The sequence below is a fragment of the Rhopilema esculentum genome, chromosome 11, assembly GCF_057945365.1.
Source record: "Rhopilema esculentum isolate cy_ngs chromosome 11, ASM5794536v1, whole genome shotgun sequence".
NCBI classification, from domain to species: Eukaryota; Metazoa; Cnidaria; class Scyphozoa; order Rhizostomeae; family Rhizostomatidae; genus Rhopilema; species Rhopilema esculentum.
This window is the reverse complement of record NC_142825.1, coordinates 10,975,047-10,989,036: the sequence shown is the minus strand read 5'-3', so window position 1 is coordinate 10,989,036 and position 13,990 is coordinate 10,975,047. Positions and strand designations below refer to the sequence as shown.

The window sequence follows — 13,990 nt, the reverse complement described above, 5'->3', positions numbered from 1 at the left end:
TGTTGACCAAAGTTAGCTTCTAATCCAACCCACAACTCTATCAAAACTTTGTCTGGATAATAGACTCAATAGAATAAGCAAATTGAAGCTTTTCTCAACTTGTAAGAGTACTCTATCACTCCACTTCCTGTCGTACTACATTCTTGTATCAAAAGTAAGAGAGATTTAGCTGGATTTAGATGACTCTTAATACCAATTACTGCATTTGAACATGCCTTAGAACAAATTCTATCTGCCTTTACTGTGTGTATTTACTGTCTACAATAATTTTATAAGCCCCCCTCGTATAGGCCCCCTCGAATAAGCCCACATCCAAAAATATAAAAAATAAATAAGCCCCCAGGGGGGCTAATTCGAGGATTTACGGTAATACAACATATCTTCAGGTATGAGAGCGCCTGACAACATCATTTGAATAATGATCAACTCATACAATGTCAGGAAACATTTTTCTACCTTTGATGACCGAGCCACTTTAATTTAAATTCATCTAGGCTCATTGCAGCGGATATACACTAAAGAGAGTGTATGTAAAAGGTTGGGCGGACATGCCTCTGGCCCAAAGACCGAGGTTCAACTTTTTGTCTATGGGGAGGGGCTGTTCTTATAATTGAATGTAACACCTAATAGCCATTTTTTACATATTACCAATGCTAAAAAAATTTGGGGACAGGGGGGGGCCCTTCTGTATCTTGGTTCTTGATCTGGCAAAATTGGTCATAGTTCTTTTCTTACTTACTGAAACCCGATATAGAGATAAAGCTCTGTTTCCCATAATGTTCGTCACTGTTTTCTGCCCAATTTTATTGATTTTCCTTACTTTTATTTTCCATTCAATATTGATTGTTTGCAACTTTCTAACAATTCCAATGCCGAGCCCAAGAGGCATTGCGGCCAAATAGTCAATGGCTGTAAGGAAAGCCATCGAATACAGAAAAATTCAAGTGTCACACCTAAACCCCGGTTCGTTTTTATTTTTTCCTGAGGATGGTTACAAAGTCTTGCGGGTAATGTCCGGAGGAAGGATAACGATTTTTTTGGTCTATCTGTTCTTTGATTGCAAAAAAGTTTTATCCCGCATGTCAGCTAATAGAAATTAGTGAGTTTCCAACCTTCTAGTAGGCTTGAAATGAAGGTGAAGGAATACTTCGACGGGTAGATGTTTATTCAAATCGGTTGAGTTCCTTGACGGGGATATGTTTTTCAAGTCGATCGAGCTCCTTGACATAGGTGCAATCAAGGTTGCAAATTTTCCTCTAGAAAAAGCAGATCGCAAAGTAGCCTCGGTAATCATTGTCAGCTGTTCAAGGTTCAGTATCAAAGAATCAGTGATCGCAGGTCATACGCAAATGGTAGAAGCCTCGCGTGTTTAAAATAAACTGCTTCTTTCAACATCTTATCAATACGTTTTTTAATCTTGTGATACCCATAAAAATTTATAGCTGACACTAGCCATCCATCTTCTAATTTTTATTCTACGTATCATATTACTTTCCTAAATTGGGATTTTGCTTTACTTTTATTGTGAGTACAGGTGAAGGCATGCAAAGAAACTTTAAATTCAATAAAAGTCGCATTTCCTGCGAATATCTTAATAACTGCTTAAGTAACCGTTTTCTATTGATGATTCGATTAAGCCAACCCTTAATTTGATAGGAACAGAGACTCATAGGAGAAAGATAAAACCATACACAGTAATGGGAAGTGAAGTAGAAACCACAGTGTAACGAGCAAGTGGTTATAAAATTTGTAGACACGGCAATGATCAATAAGAGAGTTCAAACTCAAAAACTCAAACTCAAAATCTTTTATCAGCAAAAACAAATATTAATTACAATATACCAAACAATCAAAGTTAAAATACAAGAATAAGCAATTTCATAAATTTAGTTAATTAAGTACAAAAGATAAATTAGTTTTGTTTTGCTGAAGGACATATATGAAAAAAACTCGCGAGGAGCTATCGAGTCATATGTCCTATGTTCAGTTGATGCTGACAGATGGTTTCTATTCGCGTCGTAACCAGCGTTTCCAAAGTGACTAGAAGGGAAAGAATGGTGGCTTCAGATGTGTGTCCCCCTGAGTCTGACTGGGGATGCAGGTAGGGACTTGATGCGGAGGGAGTAACCTGAAATGAGAGATGTGGGCTGCTGTTGGTTGGGGAGCTAGGGGCATTAATCTCCTCCGACTTATCGCTAAAAGCACTTTAGCTAACCCTGTTGAATCATTTTCCCTCGGCTCTAAAAACACTGATAATCTTTTTTCTGTTAATTATAATGAAAATCTTTTAACCATCCCCACCCCCACCCCCTCCACGCAAAAGACTGTAATGTGCTTCGCTGTACTTTGGTGAGGGAAAAACAGACTTCCGAGGCCCTGAGGACGCTCAGTTTACCAACCGTGCCTTTTTCAAATTCTATTTTCAATCGGTGTTTCACTTCATTTGAAAATTTGGTGATTATGTAGGTGTAGTGAATTATTAGTGTAACGTAAAGTGTAATCATATAATTTAATTATATAGTTAACTATTTGTAACGATATGGGTTCTTCTTAAGATGGTGACTTTTTAATCGAATCAATGGGCTAGGCCAACGGGCCTAAGCCTCAAATAGATAGCACACAAGAGATACTCCTTCGTTGATGTTATCTCTATCGTCAAAACAGAAAGACTAAATTATGCTATCTTGGATTGGATTACATGATATTAAAATACAAGCAAAGGACTGTGAAACATGACATAACATGATGATATTGAGGCAAATTTCCCGGAATGGGAGTTACTAACACAACAGCGACAAACAAACATGTGACATTAACACGCAACAGAATCAAAGAATCTACCTTAACATAATAATAATAGTAACTGAAGATTACAAATCCTATAATGTTACATATGTAGTAAAATAATTAGCTGATATTTGATTTACTTTTTACCTCTTGGGAAAAGGAAATTTTGCTAGTTCGCCGGACAAATCAAGCTACGCACGTTGGAATTCTTTTTCATATCTGTAACACTTGTGGTATATATTTAGTGTTATATATACAATAGTTTTTCCTTTAGTGTTATTTATCGCTTAGTAATGAATACCGCTGCATAGTTCCTATGGACGACAATTCAAAAACTAGCCCCGTCAATAGATGTATTAAACTTTTTAGATGTCTATTCAGGTATGAAAATTTTAGGATTACGCAATTTCCTTCTGACGAGGCTTTTCGCCCCCTTTACAGGTCAAAATTCAATTTTAAGCATTTATGCGCAAGAAATATACTTAATCAACTTTAAGATTGTAATTTATTTCCATTTAAACTGTTTTCTCATTGATTACTTTCATATACGCAAAAACGAGACTTCAAACACGAAAAAGAGGCTGATGGGCCCCAAAATCCCCGTATAACACCGATTTTCGAAATCAGCACCCCCGAATTGACCAACAGCACTTGGCCCCATAAATTTCGTTCTCGAGCGACCATTCCCCTATTCTCTCGATGTTTGGTACTGGCTATCCCATTCAGACACCATAAATCACCTCAACTGCGCGATATTTCTCGTGATTACTTTATAATTGCAGTCTTTTGCTGTATATAATTAACTATAAATTTGGATTGTTCCAACAAGCAGCATAGCAATTGGTATTTCGAACAGTTCCTAATAGTAATTTTCAAAATGACGCCTCCGGATCAAGGCTCTATTCTGTGACGAGAAAGCAGGGAACGCCTATTTAAGTAATAACCTTTAAGAATGTCGCTAATGAGAAGACGGCGAAGCGTTTCGACTCCCCCCACATATTTTTTCGAATTGATAATTAGCAGCAACAACGACCTCGTCGAGGTTTCTTAAAAGGAGGCTCGCCATGAACATAGGTTGGAATGTCTTTAATTTTTTCTTAAACAATTTTCGATAGACACTTCACAATATCGAGCACTTGGGATCAATTAACCATAGAGGCGAGACTCTGGAAGGATTTACCATCAGACATCAGATATTGTTTTATTTTATATGACGATATGAAGCTTATAAAAGGTTTAAGCACAAAGGAGTGAAACTTTTAACCATTTGTCATTGATCACGGTCAAATCCTATATAAAATGTTTAAATTTATGTTGTCGTAAAACTAATATCACGGCTACTCGCATCATGCAAACATCCATGCTAACTAAAACTCTGGGCCTTTATTAGATTCTGAATCAAAAATTTGGTACCAACGACTTTGTTTACTCACGTTTTTTTCGTTTTGACCGATTTCCTTGGTGCAGGCAAAAAATCGACTAAAAAGTTCTTTATCTTTCCGGCTAACCTTTATGGTATGTGTATTATCGGCTCTGTACACCTGATAAAACCCCCAGCATACACTTTGCATATGAGGACCTCCCATTCCACCGACATGTATTAAACATACAGCAGCTTCTTGCTGGCGAGGCAAATCGGTGAATAACCATGCTTATCTAATTAACATTAATGCTGATTTTGCTATAATGTTTCATCTGTCTTATTGATGTTGTTGTTACCCCTCACATCGCACTATCCCATAGTGCATTGGGAGGATGGTTTATGTAATAATGTCGTCAGAGGTTTAGGTAGAGTTTATGTCAGCGGTAAATGATGTCTTTGTAGATATCTCATGTTTCTAGTTCTTCGCTTGATGTTGATCGATCTGATTGGAGACTGTAGAAAGTTTGAAAACATAGAGTTCTTGATCAGAAAATCTGAATAATCGGTGGCTCACCTGTTTGGATTACAAGCTAGGCCCAGTTTATGCCACTGGTTTGCCCACAAATATCATTGATTTTGGGCATTATTACCATTTTCTCAATGACACCATTAAACATCATTTCAGTGATTGCTTGATTTCAGTGATTAAAGATTTTCCGCGTACCGCATTATGTTTATGATACCGATTAAATTAAGGATAGTTTCTACTTCTTTTGCTAAGATTGTGACAGCGTATCCTATTCTAATTCTGATTTCAGCCAAGATCTATACCATACAGCTTTGGTTATAAAGACATCTTTTAGCAAGGGCTTTTAACCGTTGACCGTTGTAGAGTGTTTGAGTCCACTGGCCTAACTACAATAAAGATACTGATTACTCTTAGTACGATACCCTTTTCTATTCTCTACCCGAATCGTTGTGGATGTTTGGGCATCTAGCAAAGGCTCCATCAAAAGATAATGAAGCATTTTAAAAACCTAACAACGTATATTCTGTATGACAAATTTAGCCGTCTATTTCTTCAACATAATTATTGGAATTGTTTGAATTTATGCCTGGAATTTTTACTGTCAGAAAGAAGAAAAGAAAGTAAATCAATATATATGTTGACATCGGCATATGGAAGTTCCACAGGTCCCACCCTTCCTTGCAATCGGAATCATATGCTAGCAACTCCAGTTAGTTTTAGAACCAACCACTCCCTGCGGACATGTATAGTATGATGGCTGGCTCCCTCCATCCTTTCTTGGTCTTCAAAGGACATAGTCAAATGTCTTTAAACACAATAAAACAAATGGATTTGTGGTGGTATAATGTTGCCACACAACTCTTTGAGTTTAAAGCTTGCCTTGCTTTGGTAAAACCAGTGATTAACTTGAAAGGATCTGATTTATCTGCCAGCGGCTTATATCATATTTCTTAAGCCATCCTCGGTATTACAGATCATATCCTGCACAAATACAGCACGCTTTATTTCAGCAAACAGAACTGAAATAGTATTCATTCTTTGAAACTAGCGCCAGCTTACCTCAACGTTTCATCATCACAACGTAAAGAGGTATTATTGCTTAGGATACATCTTTGTCATGCCCAGTAGCAGTATTAAACGTAATTTTAGAATAGCATGGAACAGTGGAAGCATATCATATCATACTAAAAATCTTTTCGTCAGACACTCGTCAGAGTATAAACGTCGGATTGTGTCCAAAGTTTGGTTTAGGGGTTGTACTTACTCCCCACCCAACGTTTCTAGAAGATTAGCCGCCTATTTCTTCAAAAAAAGTATTCGATAGGGGTACGCAATATGTTCGATTATTTTAACATAGATAACATCATCGTTATGGACTGAAATGATGAAAAAAGGTGCCTTTCTTCAGTGTATGGACAAGGTTGGAAATTTTTCCCGTGACTGCGTCAGTTACCCTTCCATTTCTCCGCGGCAACTGGTGTTGCAAAAGTTTGCGATAGGGAATTTGAGTTTCTAATGTTGATTCCATGTGAATAAAGAGATTTTTCGGTTAGTTGCATATAAACCTAGCTTATGCTTCTTCACGAAAGGTACTCGTTATGTCTGTGCCTCTTTTTCCTGTTGAGCCTCTTCCTTGTTCTTGCCTGTCAAAGCTCCTCCGCTATTACACTGAAAAAGCAAGACTCTTGATTTGAAAACAAAAATGAAGACAACCATTGTCTATGATTCAACTGAATACACATTTCGAAGGAAAGTGGAGAGCATGCTGTATTTAAAGGGCATCCAGTTGTTAAATGCTCGACTGCTCACCTAAAAGGACTTCAATAGGGAATGTGTTGGCCAGTTTCTGCAGGGATGGGAAAACTGCTCAATGCTTGAATGATCCATCTGCCATGGACAGTTTTTAGTGTCAAAGTCTCCCGTTGAGTTCCAAGCATTTTTAGAACGTTAGGGCTTGTCTAATAGGCTTAATTGCTCTTCCCCTTCTAGGAAAAATGTAAGCGGCTTATGTCCGGACAAATTTTCAAATACTTTAGAAAGATTCACTGTCGTTTGAAATCCAAGAAATCGTGTCAAATGGCTTTAAATGCTAAGTAGAGGTCTTGTTTGCTTCTCAATTTTAATCATACCAAATTTTTTCCAAAACTGTCTAGAAACAAGAGTCTGTAAACCCACCTTGTCAAACATTTCTATATTCCATGAATTTCTAGAAAATTACTATTGGACGTCGGGTAAGGTACAAATACCAGCGCACCTCATACTCTTTGGAGCCTGTGTCAAAAATCTCCCTCCCCCTATTTAACAGGTGATAGTTTGCCTAACGGGAAGAGAAACTCGGAAAGAGATCGTTTTACGAAAATGTCCATTAGTTAGTGTCAAAAGAGCTCTTTAATTGGTACATCAAGGAATCTGCTTTTAGAGTTTTTGGATTTTGAAAATACTAATATGGCCAACGGAAGATTTTAAAGTCAGCTAATGATTACAATTATTTTGACTTTGTTTGTGGAGTTTGAAGGAAGATTTATTTACAGTTATTCGATGGGGAAAAACCTGTATGGCCATAGTCAATTTGTAACACGTCTAACCGATTCTAAAAATGTTTTTATTTATGATATCATAACTTCAGAACCTCATTATGGATTCTGTATAGTACAGCAAAAAGGTTTTTACAGTTTGATAAATACTTAGATCATTCATATCAAGAAATATACAGCTTAAGATAATGTAACGCAATCAGTTTGCCCAGTTAAACCTTGTTTAGTAGGTTTCAGCTGAAGTTATCTTCTTACACATCAGACAGAAAGTGTATCTTACATGATTCCAATTCTATCTCTTTATAAAGGATAGAATATATGATATAAATAAAGTGAAAGGATGTTTTTATAATATTCAGAGTTAGAGAGGTTCAGAGGACTGTATTTGAATTCTATGATAAGGCAATTCTCTCACACAAAATCTAGAATGCGATAGAATAAACACGAGTTTATGAAAAAAGAATGTTACTTAAACCAGATGAAGAACGTGAAGAAATAAGTACAGATTGGATCACACCTGAGTGATTGTAGTTCTTTTCTTTACATGGAAGTTGTGATCTTCTCATAAGACGCTTTTCAACGTCTCATTTGTATCTTTTCTATTTAATTAACAACAACTGACAAAACCTACCAAAAAACAACAATCAAACAATACAACATGAAAACGAGGATTGTTCTGTTCAGAAGTTCCAACAGAAGGTTTTCCTTGGGTTATTTGGGGCCTACTTGAAACTATTGATCACCTGCCTTTTGTTGTTGTGCTTATCATTGCCTGACTGGTTCACCGTACTTATGTCACACATTAACTCTGTTAGCCGTAATTGTGCTTATTCTCGTATTTAATTCTAAACCTTATCCGTAGATAACTCTGATGCTGTATTCTACAGAAACACTGTCTCCCATTCAAAGCACTGGATAATTCATTTGCAGGCCGGTGGTAGTTGTGTTTCTTTAGACGACTGCTTAGAAAGATCAAATGGCCCACTTGGCTCTTCTATTCATATGGACTACGCGTTCACAGGCGAATACACGTTGTCAGATGACCCTAAAGTTAACCCTACTTTCTATTCTTGGAATAAAGTTTTTATACCATATTGCAGGTAATTCTGTTTCTGTTGCCATGCCTAAATTAATTTAGATACCTTTATTTAGCTATCGATTAGTCTTTGCCCCCACTATTCATAAGAGCACGTGACTGTGTCCAATTTTACTTGTTGACCAACTATCGAGATATCCATTAATATTTTGCATTCGCGGCGCCGTATTTTTATCAGTATTATCAGATTTTGTTTGACTATTTGTCAAGTCTGACTATTTCAAGTTCTGGAAAAATTGATTGATAGTTTGTGACCTGGCCTTAAACGTCTGAATTAATTCGATACATGGCTAGTTCGGCGATTCTTTGTTTTCTTGGGGTTGTTTACCGTTTGAAACACCAGGGACCAATTGATCCCCTATCCAGTTCTCTGTTGGTTCGGATAATGGGTTGTCTTCTAAGAAAAACTTGTATCCTTTTTCGTAACAAAAAATGTGCGTTACTTAGCATACAGCTCCATTATCTTCTTTATAAGATTATTTGAATTAATGCTAAGCTAAGCTATATGACCTTGAAGATGTTCTCTACGTTAAACTTTTCATCTTTTTCTTTGGTAGCTGCCATGTACATAGCGGATACTAAACGTTTAGGAGTTTAGGGGGGGGGGGTGGTGCGGGAAGGGACTTAGTATGGAATCTGCCCGAATATTATTGTTTCATTGAGATAAAAGTTCCCGGATTGAGCATGAAATGTGTTAAATTGTATCTGATTAGGGGAACAAATTGTGTCGAATTCAATATAAACTTGTATTTTGACTTCTACTAAACACCCAACTTCAAAAGTGCAGTCATAGAGATATATATTTTAATGGAGATCAGGCAAATTTACCAGTCCCTGTCAAATAGTTTGTCGCGAAAAAGTAGAACTTTTTTCTACCGGTCGAAATCATGCGAATTCATGTACTCGTGAAATCATGTACTCGCAGCAAAATTCGCTTCGTAGAAACCTGCCTTTTGCAAGCCTGCTGCGGTATTGAGAATAAGCTTTGTGGCAGTTCTTCTACCTATGCTTTGCTTTTTTCCTAGTAGTTGCCATAATTTTCGCTTTTGTCAGTAAAAACAAACAGCAACGAAACATGATCAAGACAGGGCGATAACGAGAATACAGAGATGAATGTTGCAATAGCAAACACCGATTTAGTTGCAAAAGAATTTAAGAACTACGAAAATGCCTGCATTCCAGCATATACTAGATCTATACTAGCTCCCCTACGAACAGAATATTTTCTTACGTTTGTATTTTTCATTATTTATATTCAATTGATATTGTTATTTATCCCCAATCATTTCTCGTTTCTTGTTGTTAGTGGTGACGTATTTGTTGGAAGAAAACCAAAAGAACAGCATCCATTCAAGATGCCCATGCTTGGTCATTATATAGTTGTTGCTGTTGTCAAGCAGTTGATTCATGATTACAGAATCAATAGAAAAGGCGTCAAGGTTTGTTCATTTTTTGATTTTGCTAAATACAACCTTGTATCAAGGCTTCATCTCCAAACAATTCTCGGCCCTGAAGTATTTCCGAGTAATAGTTTATACACCCTTTGACTTTTTCGCCCCCTTCTTAAGGGGTGAGTAATAGTTTATACACCCTTTTTGGAAAGTGCACTCATATTGTGGGTAGGAAACACCCCAAGCAAATGCCAACCAAGTCAAATGTCAGCTGATATCTTCTGTGTATTTATTTTCCATCTCGTGTATTTTTGGTCTTTAGAGAGGATGTCAAATGGGCTTCTTGCAGAGGGAGCAGCTGCCCCCGTGGTGTCAGGGCAAGGGGGCAGCTGCCTCCGCTGCCCCCGTGCTTCTGGCGCCGCTGGGTTTACTGGTGGGCCAATCCGTCCCTATCTTTGCAGATTTTATAGCCTTCTACAGTTTAAAGATTAGCAGAACCAGGAAAATATGACATCCATACGATGTTAGTCGATTTCTGTGTCGGTTGCTTCATTTTTCTGCAAAACAAATAAATTTCGATGCTAAATCTATTTCTAAACTTTTTTAGTTGCACTTGGTCCCAGGGTTGTGGTACTAGGGGGCTAAGGGGCTGATTCCCACCTTGTTCATGCCGCTAAGAAGCCAATCTCTACATATGCTATTTTTGCAACATTCTGCTAAGTGCCCCCTCGTTATTTTGGTAGAACAACAGCATGCTTGGTCCCTGCACTTTAAAACATTCATTAGACGCTATTTAGATACATTCCAAACTTTTCCAGATACTATTCGGTGGCACATCAGCTGGTGGACTCGGTGTTTTGGCAAATGCAGATCATGTTCAGAACCTAACCCATCCAGCAGAGGTAACTAAATATTTATTTCTTTGTGAAGTTGTATTGATATCCCGGGTTAGACGTTGATGTCTGTCTTTACAAACGAGCAATAAGTTATTGAGTAGGAGGAGGGCTGTATTGCGAGCCTCCACAACGAGTACGTGTTTACACGACTTGAGTTGAAGCTACAAAGGAGAACGGAATTTTGCTGTGTGCGCAGTGTATCTTCTCCACTTGACTGGTTTTATAAAACAATTTGTTATACAGAGCTATTTTCTAAGTGCATATGCTAATAGCATGCTATCAGAATCGTATCATACCAAAGAAAACAGTGTCTGTGAGACCAGAGGAACTTGCACTGAGCGGTGTCAGTTTTGGTCCTGAAGCCTGCACATTCACACGTGGTTGGTCAAGTTCTGGACCATATCAGCTAGGGTTAACACGGAGAAACTAACACAAAAGAAGCCACGTGCATTTTACAACCTGCTGAAAGCAGCGTTCCAAATCTATAAAAATGGCCACTGAAGAGCAAAGAGTCTAAGGCCCCGTTCACACGGGCATGCAATCGTTCCGTCCAACACGGGCAGGGGTTGTGTTCACACGGGACCGCTTCAAATGACATCGTTCCATTCCAAAAAGTGGAACGATAAAATATGTGATACGAAAAGACATCGTTTCGTTCCCGTGTGAACGCGCAGAACCTGTCCAGAAAATGGAACGATAAGAGTTTTGCCCTTGGCGCATGCGTCTGTGTTGTGGTAGTTCTGGTAACTTTGGGCTTGGATGGACTGGTAGTCTTTCATCACCTCGAGAAGCAGCTGAATCTCGTCGTCAGTCCATTTAAAAGATTCAACACCATTCTGCAAACTTTGAAGTTCCTTCCTTTTAGGGTTGGCTTCCATTTTCCCACGAGCTTGCTTATTTTGGGGCGCTTTTGTATTCTCCATTTATTCAAATTGTTTAAAAAATTCAGAGATGGCTCAGAGATAAATCGAAATGATGAAATCTTTCTCCATTATGGACATGCGCTCTAAAAATCATTTGCTTATTTTGGTGCGCGAATTGCAGAACGAAACGATTGCGTTCCCGTCTGAACATAAACAAAAATCGTTACGAAATCGTTCCGTTACCGTGTGAACAGTATACTTTTCCGTTCCAGAAACTGGAACAAAAATGGAACGGAACGATTGCGTTCCCGTGTGAACAAGGCCTTAGGCCAGCAAATTGTGAACGGTGTCAAGACCAAATTTTAACATATTTAAATCTAGGCCATCAACAATGTACTGTTATAAATCAAGGGCCCGGAATTCTATTAAAATGTTTTAAGTGCTAAACATTGCGAGGGTGAAATGTTAGAAGCCAAAAGTTGATACACGAGTTTATAGTGGAAAGTTCAATGAAGAAGTTGTTCTTTTGAGCAATGGATGAACTAAAAAGGAAAACGCGGTTGAATCTTGAATTCCAACGCACTGCACAATTAAATATGCTTTCTATCAAATGTGTCCATGCGAAAGGATCACTAGAATAGTATTCATGGTACATGGTTTTCAAAGTTACAATTTGTATATATGTCCTTTAGTATAGCAAAATTACCTCATTCCTTAAGAAGACTCTTCCAATAAATAATGAGGTATTAATTTGGAAGTGAATAGAAACTATCGAATGTATCTGTGAAACTTTCGCTATAGGTGCAAGGCATCGAATAAATTTTATCTCGAAAACTGTCTTTTCGATATCCGTGTACCTTTGTCCTTTCTTGAAACTCAAAAGTAATAAAATAAGCCTTTGGTACCGTAACATTTCAAAATAGCAGGGAAGAGCAGGAACATAGCATACGGTATTTATTCTACTTTAAGGCGGCCTTGGTTGCTAACCGCCTTTGATTTTGAGCCGCAGCAAACCGGGGACTTAAAATAATTAGTTCGAATTGAAGGACGCAAAACTGAGAATAGCTTCACCATGTACTCAAGCAAAAAAAGGCCATTAGAAGTTCAACACGGGGTCATCAATAACGTCCAGACGTATTTCGTCATCATCTTCTACGTCATCATCCTCTGCTTTATGCTGCTTCAAGGTAGCAGCCGCACTAGAAACATGCTCGGACCAGTTCATTCTAAACATTTGAAACTCTACGCCTGAAATCACGCACATTTAGAAATTTGTAGTGTTGATAATTAAAAATGTTTGTAACTAGAGACTGTGCGTGCCCAATATGCAATAGCGCGGGGGTGGAAATTTTGTAAGTGCGCGACATAATTTTGGGTAGCAGGCAAGCTTTGCAGGATCTGGATGAAATAATGCAAGCCACCCTTGCTGGAAAGGTGCCAAAAATAATTATAAGCCACGGGTTATAATCGAATAAATGCGGTTCTTCTGTATATCCAGAAATTTATTATTTCCAGTTGCAGATCGAAAATAACGTGATAGGAAGAATGGCGGGTTTGATTGGTTCCTTCTTTGACCAATCGCCGCTGCTCAGCTCTGACCTAGTTGAAGAGTCAAAGAGAAAACTCTCTCCATCTTCACATGTCGAGGTCCTTTGATTTAATGTATGGCAGGTTCATAAAATAACACCTGAATTGAAAGACAACCTTGCCTGCAAAATGATTTTAAAAGCGGTCTATCCCCTCCGTATTCTCCGTTCTTCATTCTGATTGGGTATTTGCGCATTAAACCAACGACGCGTGAATATCGTGGCCATGATAAGAGATGGGGGACATACTGCCCTTAAAGTTGCCCTCATCATATGTTTTGGCTCATAGCCGCATCATATTTTATTTTGGCAATCTAGTTTATTGTAAACAAACCATGGACTAACTCTTTTCGGAACCGTTTTTGCCTGATGTCAGCGTGAACACGCTGTTTTAATCTATCAACCACTCACTGCCTAGTGCGTCCTACACACTAAACTTCATATCGGCACGCAAATTCATAAACGATTGAACTTTTCAGATTGGTAGGAACACCATCCTTCAAAAGCTCCTGTCCGTTTAGAAGGACAGTATTCCAACTGATCAAAAAAGTCCAATCCTTAGTGAATTTTTGTGCCGACATGAAGCCCCGAGCCCGATATTTAGAACGCACTGGTCAACGATTAGTCGATAGGAACAAACAGCATGTTCCGTAACCATCTGGAAATGGCGCCTTGGAAATTGGGGATAATTCTAGGAGGGCTTAGAAAAAGGCTTGTCCGTGTCGCCAGACAAATCGCCAGAAAATTTTCAAGTTATCTTCGGTGTATTTTTCCACGGTTATTTCATTTTTGTGATTCTTCATTGAATTAGTTTAAATATCGTGTATGAAAATGGTGTATTTCTTTTTAGTATCTTCATTAAACCCACCAAGCGGCTTATCAAGAGGCAAAATTTGCATATTAGGGTGGGGACTTTTTCGAAGGTGGGGAATTATTAAAAAGTGT

At 38.1% G+C, this 13,990-nt stretch overlaps 1 protein-coding gene across 1 annotated transcript in view; it reads left to right on the top strand.

The window, feature by feature from the left end:
• Nucleotides 1-13,990, top strand: part of LOC135694200 (uncharacterized) — a 31,521-nt gene that overhangs the window by 7,060 nt on the left and 10,471 nt on the right. Inside the window, exons 2-4 of the mRNA XM_065212899.2 lie at nt 8,076-8,313; nt 9,616-9,748; nt 10,519-10,602. Of these exons, the coding sequence (XP_065068971.2) occupies nt 8,076-8,313; nt 9,616-9,748; nt 10,519-10,602 (455 nt within the window). The remainder of the gene's footprint in view (nt 1-8,075; nt 8,314-9,615; nt 9,749-10,518; nt 10,603-13,990) is intronic.